The 26,396-nt window shown below is 39.4% G+C and overlaps 1 protein-coding gene across 2 annotated transcripts in view; it reads left to right on the forward strand.

Moving 5' to 3' along the window:
- ARPP21 (cAMP regulated phosphoprotein 21) overlaps positions 1-26,396 on the forward strand; it is a 106,647-nt gene that overhangs the window by 7,135 nt on the left and 73,116 nt on the right. For both annotated transcript variants that reach the window (XM_086468437.1, XM_086468438.1), the window contains 5 exons: positions 360-438; positions 1,757-1,816; positions 2,736-2,876; positions 19,151-19,259; positions 21,084-21,185. In XM_086468437.1, coding sequence (XP_086324563.1) covers positions 360-438; positions 1,757-1,816; positions 2,736-2,876; positions 19,151-19,259; positions 21,084-21,185 — 491 coding nt within the window. The remainder of the gene's footprint in view (positions 1-359; positions 439-1,756; positions 1,817-2,735; positions 2,877-19,150; positions 19,260-21,083; positions 21,186-26,396) is intronic.

Raw genomic sequence — 26,396 nt, forward strand, 5'->3', positions numbered from 1 at the left:
GACATTGATGAATAAAACTTTTTTATTTTTTTTCTTTTTCAATTTCATTTAGTAGTTTAAAGGAAGAACCTGACAGGGTGTGAGTGGCATGGAAGGTTTTTCAATAAACCAGCAGTTTCTGGTGGTGTCTAGTTTTGGTGCTGCATTCTCAGTAGAATGGTACTGAGGAACAGAGAACATGCAGCCGATGCTTCCAAGCATAGATCTTTCTTGGCTTTACTCCAAATGAACATTTTCTTTCCGAGTATATGCTTTCAGATTGTTGCTGGAAAATGGATTTTGATTTATAGCATAGCTTAATTGTAACTGTTGAAATGAAATAAATGGGGGGTGTGCGTGTGTTTGTTTTTATTTTTCAGATTGCAGTCAAGAGTATACAGACTCAACAGGCATAGATTTGCATGAGTTTCTCATTAACACATTAAAGAATAACCCCAGGTAGGTATTTTCAGCATTAGAGCTGACACTCCTGAAATTATAGCTGGAGGTCTTCAAGTTCCTGTAACTGCACACTCTGTTTTAGTAATTCTTGAGATGGTTCTGAGGGGAAAATGTAAAGGAGGTAGGCTGTTAACTGAGCGAAAAGCTATAAAAAATCATCAGCTTCTACTCCCCTGTCCAGTTGCCCATTGCTTAATTTCACTTTCAGCGACATCTGGTCTTTGTCCTTACCTTCGTGCATACAGCTCTACATGATGTTAAGAATAATATGTCATAACCAGTGCAGTTGGAGATTCATATATGAATATAAAGTAGCTTTCATTTGGCAATGTTGTACACAATTAAAATCCTGTGCACAGTGCCAAATTCTGCTCTCGGTATTCCCATAGTTTTCATTTGGAGCAACAAGCATCATTAGATCTGCCTCTAAATGTCTAAGGATCTGTAACATTTTTATGTGTAGTGACTTTCAACATTTGTTTCAATTGAATCTGTTAAATAGGTACAATGTAATTCTGCGGTTATAAGAGAACTAGGAATAGTTGGTACCTAACAGCTTGCATAACCTCTTGTGACGGGAGGTCCTCGAGTTGTTTTATCTGCACAAAATGAGAAAGTTCAAAAGAACTGAGGAGTGATGGACTCTGTCAAGCTTAGAAAAAAATGTATGTGCAGAAATATGCTGGGGAAATATTTGAATGTGTTTTTTTTGGTGGGGGTGGGGTGTGGAAAGGAACATCTGAGACCTTCCAGTTGAAAACAGAGCATTTTAAATGAGAAGTGCTGTGGCATTGCCTCCTGGGAGCCATTGTTCAAAGACATTGTTCTCCATTGTGCTCTCTAACTAATTAGATGTGCCCAGTCTTCTCACCTGCAGATCAATGCCTCGTGAAAGATACGTCTCAAACAAAATGTTGAAAATTTCTGTGGATATTGGTTCTTCTCATGAAAGAGCTAGGTTAACTGGAAATCTCATTTTTCCATCAAAAAAAAGAGTGAAAAAGGACCAAAGCTGTCCATAGCAGTAAGAGTCTTTCTATACAACGCATTGATCACAGCCCAGTGTGGCTGGAAGCACTCTCAGACCGTAGTTGAGCTTGAGGAAGAGCTAAACCAACATATATGTCAGCGAAGGTGCACCAAAGCAGGCTGCAATCTCCTCCAGATGTCTCAGGGCAAAGCATGCTTCATTTTTAATCAAGATGGATGATAACACTTGCAAAATTGCCTTCCAAAAATTGATATATTAATTTTTTGTCATCTCAAATATCTTTTAGTAGTAGATGCTACAAATCCTTGCATTTCTTTTTGACAGGGACAGAATGATACTCTTGAAAATGGAACAGGAAATTATTGATTTTATTAGTGACAACAAGTAAGTCAAGTTCCACGCTTGGTTATTAAGTCACGTGTGCATGTAGCAACGCGAGCTATGCAAGGGATATGCTCATACGGACCATAGTGCTCCTGAACGCTGTTACTGGTGTGCTGCAAGATCAGACTTTTATTTCCTGACACGTGGTGGTAATGCTTAAAATACAGTAGATATGAATGAAAACCTTCTACTTTTTGTTGTGTCATAATTGCACTGGATCCGCTCATTTTAGGTCCAGAAATATAATTAAAGCTTTCAGTGCAGAGGATGATCAAGTATGCTACCCCATGGATTTCCCTGTGTGCTATGTTATTCTAATTTGTTGGAAAATAAAACTGGACTTGGGTGGAGGGATTCTTGCTACCATGTGCTCTTTATAATAAAATATTTCTGCAGCTTTAAAATATTAGAGAGTCAGAACAGCAGCGGAGGAAGAAATTATGCTGATGGGAAATAAGCATTTTGTGAGTAAGAGAGAAGAAAGGAGTATTTGCCAAACTAGATCTTTCCAGTATCACCCTGCCTTTGGGAGAAAGGCAGAAAGGTGTTGCCAGTGTCTCAGCAAATCTGCAGGGTTGTTTGTGCAGGGAGTGTGAGTGTGCGTGCAGGGTCAGGGGATGAGATCTTCCTAATGTACAGAATAGTCAATAGACACCATGAAGCATGAGCTTTGTTTGTTCCAGTGTAGTGCATGGAAATGTGCTTATTAGAAGTTCTAAAATGAATTCCTTTCTCTTTTCTGCCTTCTTGTAGCAAACGTTTATATGTAAATGCACAAAGGAGATGTTTTCAATTAGATTTCTGTTCTGTCCACTGAATTATCGAATGTATCGCTATTTTCGTTTAATTATAGCTCAGAGGGAAATGTAATTATCAATGCGACTTGTTTTGTGGTGTGTTTGGTTTTTTTTTTTTTCAGTAATCACTATAAAAAGTTCCCTCAGATGTCATCGTATCAGAGGATGTTAGTGCACAGAGTGGCAGCTTACTTTGGCATGGATCACAATGTGGATCAGACTGGAAAATCTGTAATTATCAACAAGACCAGCAATACAAGAATGTAAGTAGCAACACTTGTGTTTCTATCTTGCTCCTTTCAGGAGAGCTGGTTTGTGCCATGACTGCGTGGCGTGTTGGTTTTTTGGTTGGTGGTTTGTTTGGGTTTGTTTTGTAGCAAGAGTGAGTGCTGTTTATTGCTTTCTGGGGTGGGGGGTGGGGGTGGGGTGGGGAGGACAGGGCTTGCATTGTGAGGTTATTTAAGGCTATAAAGATGCATAAGGAGAAATCAACCCAGTTTGTCTCTTGCAAGAAACTTAACACAGTATCTTGAAATGTTACTTCCCCCGACTCCTTAGTGCCACCACTTTGCTACAGAAATGAGCTTGTTGCTTTACATGTCACCTGATACCATACAGCTATATTCCTAAATGACCCAAACATATTTGGAAGATTTCTTCTTCCCTTGTTCTGGCTATCCCTACTTCAAGAGTCATTTTCTGCCCAACCTGATTATTTAGGAGTTGGTTCCTCTCCACCACCTGCCACTGTTCATTCCCTTTTCCTCCTCTTCTCCCCTCCTGGTTCCACTTTATTTTTTCTTCAGATCTCATCATTTGACCACAGAGTTTTTGTGTGATATAAATTCCTTCTCACGGTTCAAATGCATTGCAAAATTCCTGGCAGGTTAAACTTGTGCTGGCCTGCTTTATGCTCTCCTCCATGAACCTGTATAAAGCCAGCAAAAGCTCAATACAAAGTTCCCTGGCTAATTCAGCAAAGATGCAGTCACGTGTCCTTGCCTAATCAGCATCACTTGTTCTGCTAATGCCATGTGTGTATTAACCGTCATACAACCATAGCCTTCCTCTCCCTCTTTACCTATAAACTACATAATGAAGAGGAAGTAATTACAATTGGATAATGAAATTTTGGTATCTGGTATTGCAACAGGAAAGCCCCATTTGAAAATTGTGTGCTTCCTGAATTCAATTAATAGGAGAAATAAAAACATTTATTTCATTTACATAGCCAGTAGTTAGGTGATTTACTTAGATGCAGTTGCAGAGAGGTTTTGGTGGTTTTTTGGTTTTGTTTTGTTTGTTCCCTTATGTTATTAGCCTCTCCTGTAGAAGGCTAGAGGGACTACCTAATTTTGTAAGATCGAAACCTGAGCCAAACACATTGGTATGTGTTATTTCACTGAGCCCTAAAAATCTTCCATGTGTGTGAAGTAAGTTTGAGATCATGGACAATTTATTTTGGATTCTTTTCACAGGCTGTCCCTGAGGTAACTTAGACATCTGTAAAACAAAACTTAGACATCAATGTTTTTGAAAGTTTGAATAAAGCATGTGCTAACAGTCTGATTTTCAGAAGTCAAGAGAATTACAGTAGCTCGATAAAACTCTTGGGCTGCTAAGGCTGCTTAGCCTCAGGGTCTGGTAATACCTGCCCCTCTGCAAGGGCTGTGTTTGGGTATGAATAAGAAAAAGCTGGGTATGCAGCAAACCAGTGTTCATTTTTGAGCTGTAAATGAGAAAAAAATCCGAGTCTCCTCTTAAACAAAACACAATCAATCATACTTGAATGCTTTTTAGGCATTCCTCTCTCTTTACAGATCTCTCTTTTCCCTTCATGTCTGTGTCACCATGGTAGTGCAGCAACTGCTACAGACCTTTCCTCACAGCATTGCCTTTTCCTGGTTGACTTGATAATGTGATAATATGACATTAATGTCTGGTAATGTCTTGCTCTTTGTGTGGCTGTGCATCACAGAGATGGGTAGCACTGGAAGCACTGTTGGAAATGCTTGCACGGTGCTTCTGGAGAGGACACTGAAGTAGTCTTCAACAGTCAAAACCTTATCCAAGTGCTCTGGTGAAGCTGTAGCTTCTTGTGTGGTGAGAAACAGCAAGCAAGGTGTTTGCCTGCAAGGATGCCAGTTCAAGCCTGGTAAGCTTGGTGGACAGGACATTGCAGCTGTGGTCTTGGAAGTTGGAGATGAGGCACAGAGCCAGACAAATTGGTTCTGACACCATTCCTCTGTAGATCTTACAGAAATAAACACAGGGCTTTGCCCCTCAGTTGACTGTGAGTACAGCTGTTTTGTAAGCACTACACAAACTGCAGATTTTTTCCCTTCTGCAGTGATTTGGTGGTAGGTAACTGGATTATATGAAGCTTGTCTTGCATCATGGTGCTTCCAGTGTGTTATTTACATTATTTATATACTGCTGTAAAATAAACCTTTGTAGAAGTGGCTTTTTTCTTTTCATAACTGGAGGAGATGGCATGTTTGTTTTCTTTTTTTTTTTTTTTTTTTAAAATGTCTCAGCTCTGACAGAAAATAGATTGGTATTATCCAGCTTGAATAAGGGCTGATGAGATTTTATTATCTGCAGCAACTATTGTGTAAGTTCCACATCTGAAAGTGTCTGATGCGATTTCATGTGTTCTGCATTTCAGTACTCTCAGAGGAAACAACTTTGTGTGGTTCAGAATCAACACCAAATACTGGGAATGTGTTGACTCTATAAATTACTACTTGAACAGTATCCAGAATAATGGAGAATCTGGAGAGCAGCTGAAATGCTGTTCAATGTGGTTATGCTGTTCTGTAAGCCTGAGTCTCAGTAGTTCTAAGCAAATTTACAGAGGCCCCATAGATAGATATTTTGAAGATTTGCATTTTGACAATAAATTATCTCTTTATGCCATATGGTTTCCAAAGTAGTTTAGCTGCATACTGTGGAGAAGGAAGAATATTCTTGCATACTCAAGAATTCATAAGTTCTGCACTGGCTGTGACTTGTCTTTATGTGTGCCTGTTTGGGAAGAGCATATGACTTGGCGGAGTTGCCATGTGGGCTTGAATAAGCATGTTGCAGCTTATTTCTCTGGCCGAGTGAAGGTTCATGTCACATCTCTGCTCAAGCTTGTAGGCGATGAGTTGTTCCTTGGCTCCAGGCAGTGAGGTGCATTTATTCTGTTCAGCAGAGACCTCCCGTGCTTGCTGCCCGCAGGTGCTTGGAGGCACAAGTGTCAGAAGAGTTAGTGGATTTGAAATGAATGGGCTGACTGGGAAAGTCTGGGGACAGCATTACCTTAGAGGTGTCACAGTATAGAGTAGGGTCTGTCAAACGGGAGACTAGGATATGAATGGAGTACATGGGGGCATTTCATTTCTTTCATCGATTGACCATCTTAAGGCAACCTATATCCGCTTCTGTGTACCTGTGCCTATAAAGTACCTCCTTTTCAGGGGTTTGGAATTTAAGATGGTGCTTGTTGAAGAGGTTGCAGCTGGAAGGAGGGCTGTTGCTTTTCTGGTCATTCATGCTGCTCTATAGAGAGGGGAAAACAATGGTAAAAATACATAAGGACTTGAAACTCTGTGGTATTGTGATCCTGCAGCTTTTGTGAACTCTCAGTGAAATCTCTCTTAAAAACGTAGTCAGACCATAATGGCAATTTTGCAGTCTGGAGAGTATTTATCATAAGGAGCTTAATCTAAGGTGTCTTTTTAAAATTTTTTTGGAATGTGAACAAGTCATACTGTTTTTGAAGCTCTCCTATGAAATGAAATTTTAAAACACAGAGATGACCTCAACTACCTAAATGTTCGTTAATCTCCATAAACATAATCTTCATAACCTAGCTCTCCTTACAGAATGGTGGATTTTAAAACCAGACTATCTTTCCATATGATTTTTGAAGTTGAGATTAGGTTAAAATAGGAGAAAAACTTCAGAAAATAAATATCATTGTTCATGGTCTCATATCTTACAAAGTCCTGCCTAACTAAATTGTCCCACTTTTGGACTCTTATTCTCAGAAGTATACATGAGAAAAGTTGATCAGAAAAAAAGGGAGGCATTTTTGTTGCTGTCTTTTGATTTTTGTCTTTAGTCAAAGAGCTCAAATACTACTTAAAATGGGAAGTCTGCTTTATTCAGTATGAAACTGCTCTTGTGTCACCATTGTAATGTATATTTGTCTGTCATGTGTGTCTGCCTGTAATCTATTTAATGATACACAGAAATGTACCGGGAACTTAACACAGTGAAATACAATATAAACAGAAGTTTGGAATTGAGGCATTATGTTAGACAAGGCATCCCAAATTGAAGCAAAAAAAAGTGTGTATGTGCCAGCTTCTATTCTGTATATTCCTCATAACTCTTGTCAAACAACTGGAAGTACTTCAGAGCTTTTTGCAGAACTATTCACATTATTATACATGTCAGTTCAATTGAATTCATTCATTTGACTATCTGTAGATAGGTAGAAAAATGTAGGGGAACTGTGTTCGATGTGCTTGGTAAATGAAAAAGGTTTTCATTTGGTTGAGATCATCACTCATGTGACAAGTATGTCTGTACCACAGCCCACACATGCATTCATGTCCATTTTTATATAAGCGTGAGTGGCAGGGCTTATCAGAATTGAGAAGGTGGAGTGCTTATGACATATAATGGTTGTATTTAGACACTTTCATACTTTCTGAGGGTGTAACATACCTATTACGAACTTTATACCAATACTCACATCTTCAGTTATGACTAATTTTTTTTTTTTTTTCGAGAGCATCATGAGTTATGATCCTTGTAATATTTGGTTTTCTTCCTACTCTGTTAATCTGTAAATGTTAATATAATATTGGCCCAGTTGGAAGGTTTTTTGATGCCTTTGAGATGCATCAAAAACTTTGGGCAATACTAAGATGTTACGTGTATTACAGGGGTTCCTGACAAGCTAGAGTTGAACTCAGTAATGAACTATCAGGAGAATGAGTCATAATGTACAGTGTGTGCTTCGAATAACCTACGTGACCTTCATAGTTATGACATACAATCTGTGTTATTCTATCTTCTCTGTGTAAGGGTGGTTTGAATCACAAGCAAAGAAGAAAAGTTCTCTTTAGATTTTTAGTGTGTGTACACTGGGTGATCTTGCTGTAGATAACATCTACGCTAGTAGAGATGTGCTGTGCCAGTTTCACCATCTTAAGATAAGAATCTGGACTTTGATACAGGATCCTACATACATGTCAGTAAAATGGCATTACTGAACATTGGCAATTTCAGTAAGGAATAGTTTCTAGGAATTTTTTCTAGGCCGAAGTGCCAAGAAGACTTCCTTGAGATGCCAAATGCTACAGCCTTTGGAGCATGCAGAAAAGTATGCCTTTCCCCTCGACTGAATAAGGTATTCAGTGTAAATTACTTTAATTTCTTTTAGCAGCTGTTTGCTGATGGGAAAGATGGGACATTTTCCACATACAAGATGTCATGGCTCTTTTTCAGTTAGGTATATGGTGGCAGTTGCAACTGTGTACCTGAACATGTATGCTTTTTTTTTGTAAAATCTTGGTCAAAACAATTCAATGTTTGCCAGAGTGTTTGAAGCACAGTTTTGCTTCACTTGCCCCTCTGCTGCCCCGTTGTAATACAGAATAATCATCTGGCAAATGGTTTCCTGTATGGTATTGCATCTGCATTTAAGCACCTTATGCTGTCCTTGATTATCATATATGTACACAGAGTAATGATATCATGAGAGCAGAATTGCTTTTGTGAGCCACAGGATGCATGAAAACATATGTGAATGCCATTATTTCTGGTTTTATTTTTTTCATTGGAGTCTTGCATTACTTTTCTTCAGGGGATTACGGCGTCAGCTCCATTCCTCTATTTCCTATTGTAGTTACCTCTTTCCCGTCTTCACTGCAGAATAGTTGCTTCTTGACTACTAAGAAATAAACAGAACCTGGGGCTAACTATACTTTTCCTCTGGTTTATAATTGCTGTTGCCCAATCAATATACCGGCGTCATATGTAACAAATGTGTAGAGGAATATAACGGTGTATATGAGATGTATGAAACTAAAATGGAAAAACTGCATAACTTGGAAATAACACTGTAATTGGCTGAGACATTTTGTTCAAGTTTAAGATGAACTAATATGTTATGCAACTAAGAAATTAGCGAGAACATCAATAAAACAATAACATATAGTAATAACTATGAGCTTATGTAGCTACATAGTAACATATGTAGCATTTAAGTAACAAATTATGTTTGTTTTCCATGGATTTTGTTTCTTTTTCATACAAAAATAATCTGTTTATTTCAGTCTGGGATTAAATTAAAAACATGATTTTAAAAAAACAAAAGCGAAAACGTGTTTTCAGTGCAATAGTAATTGTGTTTAAGGTGTGAGAGCCCAGTGTCCCTGTAGTCACAATGTGATTGTTAGGTTTTAGTCTTCAGCTCCTTTTTGGCCTTTCCTGCTGTGGCTGGAGCTGCAGCCCAGAGCTGGGCAGCACATGCCTGCATGCTGAGCAGGGGAAGGCTTTCACATCTAAGGAAGAGTGGGGAATGTCCTGAGAAACACTTCTGAAAAGCATTAAAGGGAATTGAATGTTTTGCATTGAGGTTCAGGAAACATCTGCCTCCAGCAGTGGCCTGAGCCTCCTCGTGCACTGCAATGCCTCCGCTTTTTATCACAGGAGGGAGCCACCTGACGTTGAGGATTGCCTTTCTTTTATCCAATCACATGGTGACTGGAGAAGTAATTCAGGGTGTACATATGATAATAACTTGTAGTGATTTTTAGCAGTATCTTACTGTTGTGCTATAGGCATTTGTTTCGGACGTAAAGTTGCCACTGTTCCATGAAGTGCGTTATTTGAGGTTGTGCATGTTCATCATTTCACTGCCTGATTCTCATCCAGAAAAGACTGAGCTTTTTTTTTTCTCTCCAGTTGTCTTTTTTTTTTTTTTTTTGAAAATGTTTATTTTCTTTATTTTAATGGTACTTGAATTAGGACAGCCTTTTTTCTGAGCAAGCATTCTCTTATTTTAGTCACATGCCTGTTTTACATGAAAAATGCAAAAGAAAATAAAATACTTGGTACACTTGAAGTTGAGATGAATTTCACCCTTAAGTACTGCCTTCATTCTTACTTCAATCAGCGTAAGCCATATACTGGACCCATGGAAATGACTTGCTCTGTAAATGAGATGTTAGGTTTAATGAACCAGCTCGAATAGCTCCAATATTAAATTTTCATCTAATGTAATTTATGAAAACTAAATTGTTTATAATTAAGGTGGACATGTACCTTACAGCTGTTCTATACTGTAATGTAGTTAAGCATTAATCAGAAGACATCTTCAGTATTTCTTTTTCTCTTTTTTTTTTTTTTTTTTAATTGAATCCTTACAGTTACACCACTTAACAGCATATGTTTTGATAAACCTAAGAGGTTATTGTCACCTGCTTTGTGTCGGGAGATGGGAGGTTACCCAGGAAGTGTGTGCTATGGAATAGCAAGTAGGTAATTTGGTTGAGGGAAGCTCTTCCTTGCATGAGTAATTAACCCATGTCTTTATGTGCTCATCCAAGCTGTAGCAGGAAAGTACCCGTTAATCAAAATGCTGTTTATTTATACTTTCAAATCATTGCAGGGAGATCTGGAAATCTGAAATGGCCCCTGTGCTTTCCTCAGAGCTAGCTGTATGTCAGTAGTAAGTGAAATAATGTTTTAAATCTGAGCATTTCAGAAAGGAGGTGCTGATTATACGAGCAAGTGAATTTTTGAAGTGGTCCAATTGTTTTTAGTAATTGCCTTCTACGCTTCTGTTGCCTGCCTCGTGTTTGATGTAGGAAACATGACATGATCACTGGAAATTAAAAAAGATTAATGAGTTTTGAGAAACCTTTGTCTTTATAAGCAAAGTCAGTTGTTTCTGCTCACTGTTTCCAAGGTAGCCTTGTGAAGCTGTCTCTGACAGTTTATTAAAAAGAGGACTCTTCTGCAGGCCAGTGATTGTTCAGGGAATGACTTCTGATCCACAAGTCTTCCCACTGGAGATGCAGAAAATGTTCATGGCCTGAAGTAGAAGTAAGCACAAGAATTTGTTATGGTATTAATTTGTACGCGCGGGGCATTTCAAGAGGGCTAATAGTTTCTTCATTAGCCTGTTTGCTTTTGGGGAACCAACTTGCCTTCATTGGTAGTCTTCAAGTCTTGAATTTGCTTCCTTTTTCTCTCTCTCTTCCTTGTTAATTTTTGAACTACTAAGATAGAAAAATGTAATTTTAAATAGATCACAGCAGTTATGCAACACTGTAATTTTCAGCCACTTACAGAGTATGCCACATCCTTAAAATCAAATATTAATGAATTCTGTAATAAACTGTGCTACCATTTATGAGCCTCTACTAGCTGGAAATAAATTGATGCTGTGCAAGTTGTTCAGTCTCAATAGACATCCTGAATATCAAGAACTAAATCCAGTCCAGGAGAGTGGGAGCAGGAGAAGCAGGTCTCTCAGGTACAGAAATAATCTTTGTTTGATCACAGGAGGACAGCAGAGCATTTTGAAGCTCCTGAAATGGTCCTTGTCTGAGAGATGGTGTTGCACTTCAGCCCCGTCTAGCAGAAGAGCTGGTATTTCAGTGCGGCCTTGGCCTGCCAACTTCTCCTCTGAGTCCAGAGCTAGATTCCCCTCTTCTGACCCCAAAATACTGGGTCAAATATTGGAGCCTATACTCATGCAGACTCTCAGGGAGTCAAGATGTACTGTGTTTTTGCATTCATAGATTAAAACAGGATGACACTATGGAATTAAGCTTTAAGAAAGCTTGTGAGTGTCATGAGTTGTGTGTTGATACCTCAACATTAGATCAGGTTCTTTAAATACTGTATACTTTGAAAGCATTCAGAATCTGGCCCTCTGCTTGGTCCACACACAGAACAACTTGGCGCAGAAGAGGTTTAGTGTACGTACATCGACTCTTATCCATCCTGCACCCTTTAACTTCACAATGGTTTTCGTAATGAGAAACACTACTGGTGCCAGCTCCACTGAAATTGTGCTGCTGGGGTACTAGGACTGAGCATCTTAAAGGATGGGCAAGAGTGACAGGATAAACCTCACAGTCGCTGAACAAAAAATGCAGGGAGATGTCACTTCCATGTAGCATTACTGGCTCTTCCTTTTAGTCCTGCTGGACTTATCTGGAACCCAAATTAAAGGGGGATAATGCCTGTCAAAATAACTTGTGACTTTTCCTGTCCTTGTTTAGTAATAAATACAGAACATCTTTAGAGTCCAGATACTGTTCTGAAAAAAATGTTAAAGAGTATGTAATCTTTAATCAGGAAAAATGTTCCACCTCCACCCCATGCTACAGAGAAGGCAGCACCTTGAAAGAACTTTCTTGTACAGGGTTCACTTTTTCGTTTTTGGATGGCTTTTAATGTGCTTTTATCATCATAACAGAAGTTCCTAGTGACTCATACTATAAAAGCAGCAATCTGTTAATGAGACATTTACCTTCAAATGCCTGAAATGCCATCGTGAGTGGTTTCAAGTATTAAGCTGTGATAATATAACTGCACTGTACTTTAACAATTGTCTGTATTTAAATTCCCATTTTGACTTTTTGAAACTGTTTTAATGCTCATCAGCCCCCAAATACACACAACCTATTTGAAGGCTGTAATTCCAGATGCTTATTCTTGAAAAACATTATTTTGAGAGATTTTAATCAAATAATTTAACCTGCAGGGCTGGAATTCTGCCTTTTATTGTGAAGGTGGGGCCTTTTGACAATGATGGTACTTGCTTCCAAGTTCTGTAAATTCTCAAACACTGGGAAAATGTTCCCATGCTTCCATGATCAAAACAGTCGTTTGTACTGCAGATAATAGAGTTTAGGCCCCCAAGGTACAGCAAAGAAACAGTAATGCTTACATAATTTTACTGTGGCAGTAATGCAGAACCCTAGGAGAGCCTCCAGCATAAAACCAAAAAATGCACAAGGGGCTGATGTAGTAGATACTCACAAACTAGCAAAGCAAGAAAGGCCACGATACTGTGTCACAGCATGCCTTCAAAATAGAGGCCAACGTGATGTTGGACCGAGCAGTTGGTTTAATTAAAGACAAGAGCAAATAACAAGAAAACACTGTTAAACCATCAGAACACCTGCATAAGAGTGCCCTAAATCTTCACAACATCTCTGAATCCTGTCAGCAGCAGCACTTCTCCCTTATTCTCACCATCCCATTGCTCTCCACATGGCATCCTCATGTAAGAACATTTTGTTGGTTATTCATTTTATTTGCCAGATGATGATCCTGTGGGTACCCAGGGGTGGTGTTTTGCCTGTTACTAGCCCCATTACCCTACCTATGTTTCATTTTGTGTTACCATTCATTCACAAGAGGAATATTAACGTGCTGTCCCCCATTATGTGCATTAAATGAACATTGCATTGCAAATGCAAAGTTGTTTTTTTTTTTTTTTTGACTCTTGCACACAGCAGCGATCTCCACTTTTGAACTTACTTTACTGTATTGCATTCCTTCAGACAGCATCTTTGCTATTACCCGTGAGGCTTTTGCAGAGAACATGTGCTACAGCACTTGCTAGAATTTTTTAACTACATCAGGCGCTGCGCTGGCAATCCCATCTTTTCCACACATGGTGAGGTTGTTGCTTCTTTTGAAAGGCATCTTGCAACAGCCTCTGTGCTGTGGTGTTGTCAGGAACATATGCCTCATAATAAAGATTTATGTGCTGTATATAAGTCAGCCCTGACAATACCAGACTGTTTGTGTGCTCTGCTAATACAGTGACTAAGTCTTCAGAACCATAACATTCAAAGTGCGTGCTTGTCTCTTTCCATTTGTCTTTTTGGTGTGGTATCCGTTTCTTAGCCAGTTATTTCAGAGCTAATTAACTTTAAATGAGTGCAGATTTTTTTCCCCCCAGTATTTCATTTCTTATCTCCCATGCAAATAGAAGTTTATGAAATGGCATTAGTTTACTTCTAAACATGGCAGACATAAGGAAATGCCCTGTGACTTCCTTAGTCCACATGTCCTGATAGCTATTACCACTCTGCAATGTGTTTTTAAAATCTGTAATTTGATTAAATAGTGAATACCTGGTTAAGGTACTTAAGGTTTTGGGGTTTTTTCATTACTACTTACAATGGTTGACTTGGAATCAAAAGCATTAAATGAGCACATAATGGGGAATTCTCCTTAAAGAGTCCATGTAAAAAGTACGCCTAAGGGGCAAACTCTGTTTTCTGTCATACAGAGAGAAATTGAGAGGAACTCTACTGAAGCGAATGGAAGTAGCTCACATTAAAATCACCATAATGATACTAGAAAAAATTCTTATAGTGTCTATTGCTTTCAAAATCTTATTTTTTTTTTTCTTCCTTTCTGACAAACAGAAATGTTTTGCTACTTATTCCAGCTTTAGCATTTCCAAAGTATAGGCTTCATTGTAAGGAATGAGTCCAGACAAGTTTTGTTGAGGCCTTGCATATGTAGAGTGCAAATTGCTTTTAAGTAACTATAAAATGAGAAAGGTAAATGCTAATGGCCAGCTAGCGAAAGAAAAAGCAGACACAAAAAAAGTATCTAAAAGGGGTAGCAATGGAGCTTTGTTCTGTTATAGATTGGTTACTAAATATCTGACTCAGCATTTCACAAAATGACAGTATGGTTGAGGTTGGAAGGGACCTCTGGAGGTCAACTTGTCCAACCCCTCCCTGCTCAAGCAGGGCTACCTAGAGCCACTTGCCCAGGACCATCCCAAGGATCGAGACTCCACCATCTCTCTGGGCAACCTGTGCCAGTTCTTGATCACCCTCACAGGGAAAGTATTCCAAGTACAGCAATAAGAAACTTGACCCATATCTTGAAGTGACTGTTATAATGATCTCCCAACACAAAAATGAGGCTGAAAGAATTGAAATTATTATTGGCTGTGTGTGAAGGAGCACAGCCACTAGAAATGGGAAAGCTGTCTGGACCTGATATTGCAGTGAAACATGCAGAAGTGCTCCTGAACCAGGGAAGAACACTGGATAGGAGGCTTAGTGATGCCTCAGTTGCATACTGTGTCTGGCAATTTGGTAAACTGATTTCTCACCAAAAAGTTATTTCATAATTCATCCTCTCCCTCTTTTCACTGTGAAAGAAAATTGATTAGGAAAAGGTTTCCAAAGATTTTGAGTGATGGGAGCAGACTTTGCAGAATGCTCAGGGAGATTCAGGAAGCTTTTCATGGTGAAAGGTTTGGGTGCTGCAGGGCCCCTACTGAAGTTGATTTCCCTGAAGGTGGCCTGCTGGCACCTATCTGAATAATATGGTGCTACTTCACTGTGCAGGATGGAGAAGATAGGCTGTCTTGGCTGCTGAAAGGGCCTATGCTTTCTAACACATCTGGGGGTGAGCAGGGGCTGCACAGCTGCCTGAGGATGGGTGGCAAAGAGCACTAACTTACTCTGAGATCCAGTTTCTTTTAAGCATTTGCAGCACCTGATCAGAAGCTTTACAGGGAAGGAGGAAGCGTGCTGTGTGTTTTGTTCTGAAAGATGTTGCCAGAATAATGACTGAGCTACCTGGCAACTCTTAGGAATTATTAAATGAGTTCATATGCGATTATGTTTTTGTGAAGTTGCATTTTTAGGGCAGAGATGTTTTGATTCCACCCATACTGTCAAGCAATAAAAATTCAGATGATCAAAAGCTTATATTAAATAAAAACAAAACAAACAAAAAAACACCCCAAACTTTACATCTTTTTAGCCTGTGTGATTTCCCCTTCCCCGTGTATTGGTTTCTGAACCTTTAAGGTGTAATTGGGTCATACGTCCCAGTTTTCTCAGTACAGTCCACAAATTGCAAAAAATCCTGTTCACTTAAAAGGGGATTGGTATTTCTTCTGTAAGCTTTTTTTGGAGTAGTGGTGTTTTGAGGTTTTCAAGCGATCCACTGATTCCAGACATGGAGGCTAAATGAAATAGTGAATGTCAAACAGGGGGGCAGTACTCTTTGTAAGCGTACGTTTGCACATCTGTTTTCTTGCACACGGTTGTTAGCATGTAGATGGGTGTACTGAGTGGCCAGGGTCAACCCACCAATATAGGATAGGTATTGTAGGTTGTCTTGTTCGGGTTTTTTTTGAAGAAGATTCCTAAATAGCTGGAGTACTCTAGTTAGTGACAAGATCTTCAGAAGTACGCAGTGTCTCTTCAAAAAGGCTATGCAAAGGCCATTTTTACCACTTAAACTGAGGTGTCATTAGGATTTGAAGGTGTAAATTGGGTAACCAGTGTGGTAATAGTGAATAAGTTCCTGATTTTACATGGGTTTGTAATAATAGTTGTAAAACCATGCTTTGACTTAAGTAAGATCTTAATTTATGCCAGTACTGAAAATAAGCTTGATAAATTCACTCACTCTCATGCATGAACACGATTTGGTATATTGTACAGCCTCCACTACTGACAGTATCAGGGCTAAAAAGTCTCAGAAGAGAAGTAAATGTGATTATTATTAATTCAGGACTCACATGAGAGAATTCACTGTATCTGCTGTATTACCGTAATTACGTACTGTATTAGGATATTGACAGTATACTGCATCTTACACAGAATTACATATGATTTTCTTCCATTTTCACGCAGTTCATTTACCTGCAAATTTATAAACTATGCAACAGATTTCCCCAGAGTTACCTCAATGTCTCTGCTTCCTTTTAGCAAATGCATGATATGGTTACAGGGAACTTTAAAGCTGTGAATGTGGAACTTGCACTGACTTCCATCAGAGGACCAGACCCAAATCTTTGCAGAGTCAACCTCTTATCTGCCTAAATGATTAAAGCATTTGGTTCCACTTATTTGTTTTAAACATTTTTTTGCTATCTGTATCCTACTAATAATATATTTTTGCAATATATGTTAAAAAAGAAAATGCAGTAAACAGCGTTGAAGAAAAAATCACAAACGTGTAAATATCACTGGACTCTAATATCGTCTTCAAAATAATTACTTTACATTTCTTTCAACTAAATGTCCTTTTCTGATTTTTATGTTTGAGGAAGGCCTGCAGGTCAGTGTGCCTGAAGATATCTGTTGCTGTGGTATCCTGTTTCTCATTTGACAGTCTTTCCTCAGGCCTTGCATCCTTATTAACTGGTCACGCCATTTACATCCTCACTGGTAATGGTCATCCAGAGTTGCAGTGACAACTGGGAGGGAAGGACCTCCTTGTGGTGCTGGTAGTACTGTGGTGCACCATAATGCTCTGCACGTTTGCAGAGTCCCTCTGTCCAAGCAAACTACTTTTTGCAACTGGAGACTGATCACCTGCTGAGCTTGTAGATTAATTTTATTAATGGGCACATACCGGATCATTAGTTTAGGTTCATGGCTTGATCTCACGCTTCTCTTATTCTCTTCTGACAAGTGGAAATATTTAATTAACAGAAAATGAAGTGAAAATGGGATTTAAAAAATTGAAAATAATGCTATGAAATATGAAAAACATGTCATTTAAATAAGTTAGTAGTTGGAGGAGACATTTTCCCAAATTACATTTTTCTCTAATTTTTGATTACTTTTTTTCCCCTCTGAATTTTAAAATCCTGGTTGTTTATTATGCTTGGTATATAGTTTATTAGATGCTCAGCAGATAGTTTACAACTATAACTTTTACACAGAGTACAATTGTAGAAGTTTTGTTTCTGCTTTAGGATGTAAAACCGGAAGAATAACATTCCTCAGCTGGTCCTGTCAAAGCAGAATATTTGAGGGAATGAATCTTCATTTCTGGCTGTGCAGGCTCAGTACTCATTGATGGGAGCAAAGGTAGAACAACCCACCTAGCAATCCATTAAATGGCACTTTGTAGCCTTTCTCTTTATGAGGAAACATCACTAATGACCCATTAGGTTAAAAAACTATGCAGAGACCCGTGGTCCTCTGGGCTTTCCCAAAAGAAGGCTAGTAGGGCATCCGGAAAGTCTGCTGACTTTCCTGTGTTGGGACCCTATATCTGTTAGCACTAGCATCTGTAGGTGATGGACAAAGGTTTCTTGAATTCTCAAAAGCAGAAGTGGCACTCCTTTGACTTCATACAGAAAGAGAGGCAGGAGAGCTGCTCCCTCTTAATATTGTATTTCTAATAGTTCATTACAAATGTTTTCTGCACGTCTGACAATGAATGTAATGGCGTGTGATTATGGCATGACTGTGTTGTATTTTGATTTGAAAACCATTGCTAATTAGTTAAGTGCAAATCTGAATGCTATAACAACAATATGGTGGCTGATTTATGCATCTAGTTTAATTTTCCGTTCTGAAATCAGGTGAAGCTGAGTATTTTAAAGTTGGAAGAGGACTTGAATTCACAAAGTCATTGACTTCTGTGCGTTCTACCTTTTGATTTCTTCACAATTGGCCCATGAATGTCAGTGGAAGCTTCAGGTCTTGTTTATGTAGGTCTCTAAACACGAGCATCTGCTGCCAGTACTGCTGTTAGCAGCTCCTTCAGCACAGAGTATAAGGTTTGCGTTCCCTGATAGAAACCTCGCGGTGTGACACAGTGTGTTACTGCTTTTAAAAAACAGCTTGTGCGTTGGCAGCTCCTCAGTTGGGTGATAGCAGCGTATGAATCCCAGCTCAGTTCTCAAGGACGTTGGTCACCCTGTTGACATCGGTGGGGCTTGAATCAGTATGGGTTTGGGTCTGGGAGTGGTGTGGGCTGGAGTGTTATTTGTTCACAGCTACGAGGCATTGGCAGTGACCAGCTCAGTGACATGAGATGCTTCTTAAAATTTGCTTTTTATGCAAGGTGAGAATGTGGAACATCATCCTACCAGTTTACGAACCTGAAAATGTTGAGCTCTTGAACGGTGGGGTCTGGCTTTTAAAAATAAATAAATGTCTGGATGGGTTTAAATTGGTGAACTAATCAATACTTTGTGATCGTTCTGGAGTATTTTCCCCACTTAATGGTGGTGAGATAATATTTTATTTAGGCAAAAAAACATCAGTCCCTCCCCTTACTGGCTTTGTTTAATAGGAGAGGGGAACTCTTGGTTTTGTTTTAAAGATTTCTGTCAGTTTTTCCTTCCTTTTAAAGGTGGATAGGCTTCACTAAGCAGCGGTGTTGCTGGAGGTCACAGCTACTGAAGGAAGCAAATTAACATATAGTATGTTAATTTGTTTTCCCTGTCCTTCAGTCACAGTGAGGAGAGTCTAAATATTTCAGTGACTGAGACTTTGGATTCTCGCTCCTTGCTACACAACAACAAAAGCTATTTATAGCAATAACAGTTCGCAGCGATGCAGCAGCCTCAGAGAGCTATAGGCAGCATCTCACCATGACCACAAATGTTAACTGCTTTTGCACTAAATGCCTCTGTGAAAACAAAGAGCACTGAGAAATAAAGTTCAAAGCAAAACCAAAAGAAAGATTTTTTTATTGCTATGTTTTACTTTGCTGGCAGACCAGAGCAAAGGTTTTCTGAACATTTAAAAGATGAAAAAGGTGAAGAATCCCAGAAGCGATTTATCTTGAAGCGAGATAACTCTAGTATTGATAAAGAAGACAATCAGGTTGGTTCTCGGTTCGAGAGTTGCTGAAGTTTGTTCTGTTTTTGAAGGTGGGCTGACTGATGTTATTGTTGTTCTTTTGTTGTTGCTCTCATCCTCCCCTGCCCTGCTGCCCCACTCCCCGCCTCCCTTGGCGTACGTACCACTGTGGGTAGCATCGAGCCCCGGCGTGGCCGCTTCAGCCGTGGCAGTGTGTGGGTTTGCATGGGTGGTTTGCTTGGCGCAGGACTTGCTGCATGCCCACGGGAGGGGGAATGCCGGTGGCTCCAGGCTGCGTGGAAGGCTGTGTCAGTCGCATTTCTCAGTGTCTCACCTAACTATGGCAGTTGTTCTGCTCCCTACAGCTTCCTCCTTCCGTTGTAGCCTTTCAGAGCTGGATTTCAGTATGGACCAATGATAAACTGACGTAGCCCAAAAAGGACACAGAAAAAAAAAAAAAAAAAAAAAAAAAAAAAGCCCCAAACAAACATGTGATGGTGAGGCTGGGTTGATTTTTTTTTTTTTTTTTAAAACCATCCTAAATTGAGTTTTGACCAGAAATGAATCAGTTTCATCTTTTAGTTCCCTCCCTCTTCCTGTGCCTTCACCGACTTTTACTGTCTGTGTAACTTGCTTGTTTTGCATGTGCTGTGGCAGACGTTCCCCCTCTATGTTGCCTGTGCCATAACACTACCTTACCTTAGGTGAGCCCAATGAGTAGGGGAGCGCCAGGGAAATGTGTGTGTTTTGTGCTGCCTTTAAAAGCGGGTGTTGTGCTGTTTCAATCCCGTGCAAGCTGTGTATGTGGAATATATTAACAAAAAAGAAAAAATCAAAAAGGGTTCTGACATGAATTGCTTTTATGAGAAAATTCTCACAGGTAAGAAGACAGCATATGCTTTCTTTGCTTAGGTTATATTTGCGGAAAGACCTGCTAGTGAGTCTCTCATTGCCACTCTCGTTCATGTTTTCAGTAGAGGACTAATTGTTTCCCTTTCTTTTTTCTTTTTTTTCCCCCTTTTTTTCCCTTGACTTTCAGTTGCACATAGCAGCCTGGCCAACTATGCTGCATCTGAGTTGGCTTGGAAAACAAGCCCCAAGCATTTTCAGGGTGTGGTGAACACAGGGATCAGCCAGAGGAAAGCAGCATGACTTACCTCACCAGGTGCTGGGTTGCAGGGGGAGAAGGAGCAGTACTTGAAACCCAATTGCCAATGAAGCATTTCTTGCTGGGAGTCCTCTTCTCTCTCCTTCCTGTCATGGCACAACCATTTCCTGCACTGCAGTATACCGTGAGGCACAAATGGCCCTTCTTTTCCCAGTGAAACTGAACTCGAGGGTTTCTTATGTTGTGGAAACAGTTAAAACTGTCGTGCCAAATATTTGTGACTTCTCCTCCTTGTACACATAGACTTTGGTGGGTTTCTTCTAGGGTTTGTTGTTAAGCTCTTTCAGTCTAGTTTCCCTCTTCTTCCTTGATTTCATAGGTAGTGCAGCATTACCTGCCCCCCTCCTCCTCGCAGTTGGTAGGAGAGTCAAGAAATCTTAGCAGTTGAGAGCAATGGCACTTAGGCTTGGGGTGAGAACACCCAATTTTAGGATGATGGGTCCACAAAAGCCGTGCAGAAAGCCTCATTTCAGCCACCTGCTCTACGAACCCATGTGCAATATCTTAACTGGAAAGCTTCAGGTGGCCAGCCTCGCAGGGCGTATCGTGCAGGAACGACAGCTATCGTTTTCATGCTTCATTTGTTTAAGTGAACATTTATTATTCTCAGCTGACAGTTACTTAATGTCAGTTTTTAACAGCTCAACTTATATAACCCTCCTGGTTTTCTTTCTGCTCAGCAAAACAGAGTTCTTCCATTTAGAGATGACAGACGAAGTAAATCAATTGAAGAGAGAGAAGAGGAGTATCAGAGAGTGAGGGAGAGAATATTTGCACAAGATGTGAGTAGTTGTTTTAATTGCCTCTTTAGTGCCATACCTTTGCCGGTAGTCAGACAGTCTTGCCCCCCTCCAACATGAATACCGCAGCTGGACTTGCCTTGTGGAGCTGGAGGCAACAGGGAAGGGCAATTGATGCAGAGGGTCTGAGAGGAGCTTGAGAGCTGTGGAGGTTAACTTCTGGAGGAGGTGATGAGAGTTGCAGAGAAGGGAGAAGGGTTAGGGGAGAGATCAGGCCCAGCATGTTGTCTGGGGAGTGCTTATCCTGTTTCTTTGAATGTTCATGTTTGTGTGATCTAGCTTTCTTCTGTTTTTCCTTCTCTTTTGCCAACCAAAGGACAGTGATTTAAATGGACACTCTCAATAATTTCAAATAGCTGTGTTATTTCGTATTTGTTTTGAGCTGGATGAAATTTTCTAAGTGTTCTGCAGAGACTCCTCATGGTTTTGTTTCTTTGGACCAGTGGTGCAGCAGTAAAACACTAAGAACAAAGAAAAGGCAGAGATAAAACATGGAGTTGTGTGGGTTTTTTGAAATGACTGATTAAGAGACTGTATTTCTGCCATCAGTCGGCACATTGTTGATGATTTTATTCTGAAAGGAATAAAATGAAATAGGCATTATAATTTGTGCCTTTACCAAAACATCAGAACTTGCACAATAGGCTGCGTTGCCAGAGGAAAACATTTAAATAGAAAACATCTGTGAGCAATACCTCATGTTCCTGAAAAAAGAATAAAATCATTTGCTATAATACTGTAATGATGAGATCCTAAAAGGAAAAAAAGAAGAAAGTCAACCCTTTTTTTTGTTTTATCTTGCATCTCAGTGGGAGCTCTGCCACTTAGAGGAATATGGGAATAAACCCAATTTAAAACTATTACTGAAAATCGTATTTGGCAGTGTCCTTTTAAATTAAAACTTCATATGTTGCAGGGCTAGTAGTATTATTTTAGATACCATTTTATTTTGCTCTGGTTTTGGAGTTACACACATCCAAGTTATTATTCTTTAGCAGAATAGATTGTATAGTTTTAAGGTGTAAGCTGTCTAGCTTGTGATAAGTAATTTGGTTTACGTTTTACTTTCAGCCTATGGGTCTGATGTAAGCGCTGTCACAGTATATATGGTAGAGTTACCATATACATAGAGTTATGAAAGTTGCTGTTGCTGGCTTATTACAAAGGAGCTTGAGCAAAATAAAAAAATATTTGAGTTTTGAAGTAGACTTCAGATGAGGCAAAATGTTGTTTAAAAATACCGCCTGGAAAGTTGTTGCTAAAATGATGCAGTTTTTATCACAAGCAGCAGCTAGAGAGGCCAGGGAAACGGAGGTGGCTGGAAAAGTGTGCTGAAACTCGCTCCACAATGTACTGCTGGTTTTGTCTTTAGATAGATGAGTTTTAAAGACAGGCAAGCAGTGAGAACTTTAATTGCCCAGAGCAGGAGGTTGTTGTGGACCATTGAGTTAGCATCTCCCGAGTGGCGAGACCTAAGTAACAGTGTGGTTTGTGGCAGGCACTTTAAATGGATTGGGAGTGAGCATTTCTAAAGGTCAGCAACGTTAGATATCTCTCCCTCTCTCTCTCATATCCACTCATTTGCTCTCTCTCTCTGCTATTGCATGTGTTAGTGAGCATCGTAGTGCAGTGAATTTCAGTGAGCTGTACTAATATTATTAACAGGAATATATGTCTTAGCTGAGCTTTTTTGAGTGGAGCACTCCTCACAGGTATTGAGGTGTTGGATGATGTCAGTGGTTGTGGACAATGTAATTTTTTTCAATTTTAGGAAAGAGAGTAATGGCTTCTTATAGGTAGCCACTTACTTTGTGTAAGATTTAATAGTTTTGAAGCTCTCTGCAATCCTCCCCAGGTTTCTCTGAGGTAGGTACTTATGCCTTGTCATCGTGTAAATTACAGGTGTAAAAAGAGAGACAGGGAGGTATAATCAATAATAATTTTTATTATCTCTACTGTTTACATTACTGTAGTCAAGCCTTTATCAGTGCCTTGCTTATGAGCTTTAGCAAATGGATTATAGATACTTCACTTCTAATTAGAGTATGCATGAAGAGAGCTTGCACAAGAGGCCTCCAAAGGGCAGCCTTGAAGGTCAAGTGTACTGCTGTAACTTGTTGCACATTGTACCCCCACTCTAAACATGTTTAAGGTACCCAAAACCTTTTGGGTAACATATCAGCCCAAGAGTCAGAACTTTGAACAAAATTTAGGAGGAAAAGGCAGTCTGGTTACAGGGGCAAAAAATTCTGTGCATGTTTCAAGTGCTGTGAAAAACGTCTTAACCTGGACCCAACATACCAGCCAACAGAAAACTTGCTTGTCCTTACTTTGATTTTGCAGCGCTCTAGTGTGCCAGATATCTTCACTTCCAGATGGGAAGGTTTAAAAAAAATAAATATGTTCATGAATAATGCCATCGTTATGATAGTCCTTATGATGAATAGACTGATATTGGTCAGTATAATTTATACTTTCTGGCAAGTTTTCTATCTGCTGTGTTGACTATCATAAATTTTGACAAGGGGAGCTGGAGTTTTTAATGACTTCTGTCATTAGCAAGAGTGGCAGGGATTAAGAGGCATGTTAATGTCATGTATTAATAAAAGGATTGATGAAGAAATAAATAGTTAATAAACATGATTGTTCCAGCTCACTGAAGTAGGAACTACAAAGTGCACCTGCAACTTTTCAGGCTACTGACAGTAAAACAACACTGAATGAGTTCTGTTATGCTCAAAGCTATTTTCCAGTTCATTTTTTAATTGCAAAGCCTACAACATTCCATTTTAAAACCTGTTTTTATTGGAAACTTAGTTTTAGAACAATTTGTGAATTTTACAACCAAGTGCACTGAAGCAAAGGACCTGGAGTATCTGGGTCTTGCAAAGAAGTTGTTTCTTGTCTCAACTGCTTTAGTTGCTTTTAGCAGATTAAAAAGTAATTCTCCAAGAAAGACAATCTAAAAGAATTAAAAGAAGTGTATGTTCTTTCACTGTGCATTAATTCAAATTGTAGGTTTAACTGAGACACCCAAATGCATGTGTAAATGGTACACTACATTTGGCTTTTAAGCATGCAGAAAATTGATTCTAAAGACTAGCAATCAAATTATGTGGGGGAAATTTCATTCTTCAAGGTTAACGCAACGTATGACCTCATGAGCCAGAATCATGTAAGGACCATCCATTGTTCATAAATGTATTCTCTAGTAATCATTATGTATTTAATGGAAAATGTAGATGCTTTTTATCACTTGCACAAATGCTAGATTTGCCCATGGTACACATAGAGCTTATTAAAGGAAATACATCATACTTTTTATTTTCTGTTGTTAATTGTAATGGCTATTTTTGACTAAGGAGTGTATTCTGAAGAGCCAGATCCTTTCGATAAAATGAGTAATGATTGCTCTACTTAAGAAAATGCTGAGGATCTTTATCACTCTGTGATTCAAGAGGGTCATGGAGGAAATATTTGAAAGATGGCTTCAACCTGTCCTGTCCTTCTAGTCAGAAAATATTAGGAAGAGGGTTTAAAATTAATAAAAACAAAACAAAGGTGTGCCTTGTTGGCTACCATAAACCCGCAGATACTAAAACTCCTATGCTGCTATACAGAACCTTTGTTTCTGGCTGCAGATCAAGCAATAAGCATTAGTTGGAAGCCTGAAATCTATCATGTCTTGTTAACTGATGTGAAAATGATTACCTGATGGTATCCACTGCGGGATATTGGTGCATGTTAATAGATATCTATGTTGGCTAATGTAATTAAGAACAAGAGCAGCAACCACCAGTATACCTAGTGCACTGGCAGAACTGATGCAGGTTTTCCAGTTGACAAGTTAAAAAAGTTCTGGGGAATTGGAAGAGTGAAATATTCGTTTCAAAGATGACAATTAGTGATACAGAGCACCCTAATGGAAATGTTGCATGCAGAGGTCTCTGAGGAGGCAAATTTGTAGGTAATCTTACATAACTTTTTTGCTTTTGTAGGTTTTTTTGTCTGTGTCTTTGAGTGTACAAGAGCCAAGTGTTTTGAGAATGTTTTTGACAACAGCTGTGCTGTGTACTTAAGCTTTCCTGGTGCTTTAAAGCTGTGCTGTGTACTTAAGCTTTCCTGGTGCTTTAAATTGAGCATTATTGATGCTATAGATCAGGAAAGTGGATCTTGACCTTGTAGTAGCTAAATTGCTGTCCAGAGCTGCTTAGCCATCTGATTTTTTAACAGTAAGAATAACTTAATAAAAAAGAGCCTGTCTTCTCTGCCTTTCAGCCTCACACCTGTACTGAAAAAGTTTCCAGGGATTGTGGCCCTGTGCCAGCACCATCAGCCAGGAGGACAAATGGAGTTATTATGGACTCTGTCTTTAAGTCTGTCATGTAGTCAATAGTGGTTCCCATCAAGACATTGAAAAGGGAGCAGATCTCTCCACTTGCTTGATAAAATATAAATCCCAGATATTGTTCTGCTTTATGCCCCAGTCTCTTTAAAAAATTGAAAAAATAAAATATTTTTTTTAAAAAAAAAATCCAGACAGGCACATGCCCCTTTGCTTTTGTAACTGTATGGGGACACAGACCAGTACTTTGGTCTAAGCAAAGGTTTTTACTCACTTATTCTGGAAGAGTAGCTATAACGCTGCTTTGGAGATGTGACTGCAGTGGAGTCAATGCACAAATGCCTATCAGGAACCTCAAAGTGAAGACACAACCCCACAGTTGAGGTTGTAGAAGCCCATGGGGTGATTTCACTATGCTCCTAAGTAGTTAAACTATGCTGAAGTCTTCACGGTCACATTTGTTAATGAGACCTTGTGAGTGAGGTACGTAAAATGAGAGAAGAAGTAGTGTTTTAGTTGTACAAAGGGTCCTGGTGGTTTTAGGTGGAACAGTTTGTGTCTCCTCTTGGCCTGGGGTGAAACCCTAGGTGTGTTGTAGCTAGTGGGAATTTGGTCCCTGGCAATGGAGAGCTTGCTCCTGATATCCTGAGGCTTTGTGCTAAGGAGAGACATGCTTGCCACTGATGCAGCTCAGAGCCTTGCATGTTCGGTATTAGTGCAGGGTGGGAGCTTGCCTGGGAGTCCCACGGAGCTGTCAGATGTTCCCTGATGTGGGTGCTGGGTGAGTGGATTACAGCTTTAACGAGAAACCCCATTGCCTTCTCAGGGCTAAATTCCTTCCTTGTATA

Source organism: Leptosomus discolor, chromosome 7 (genome assembly GCF_034619465.1).
Source record: "Leptosomus discolor isolate bLepDis1 chromosome 7, bLepDis1.hap2, whole genome shotgun sequence".
NCBI lineage: Eukaryota > Metazoa > Chordata > Aves > Leptosomiformes > Leptosomidae > Leptosomus > Leptosomus discolor.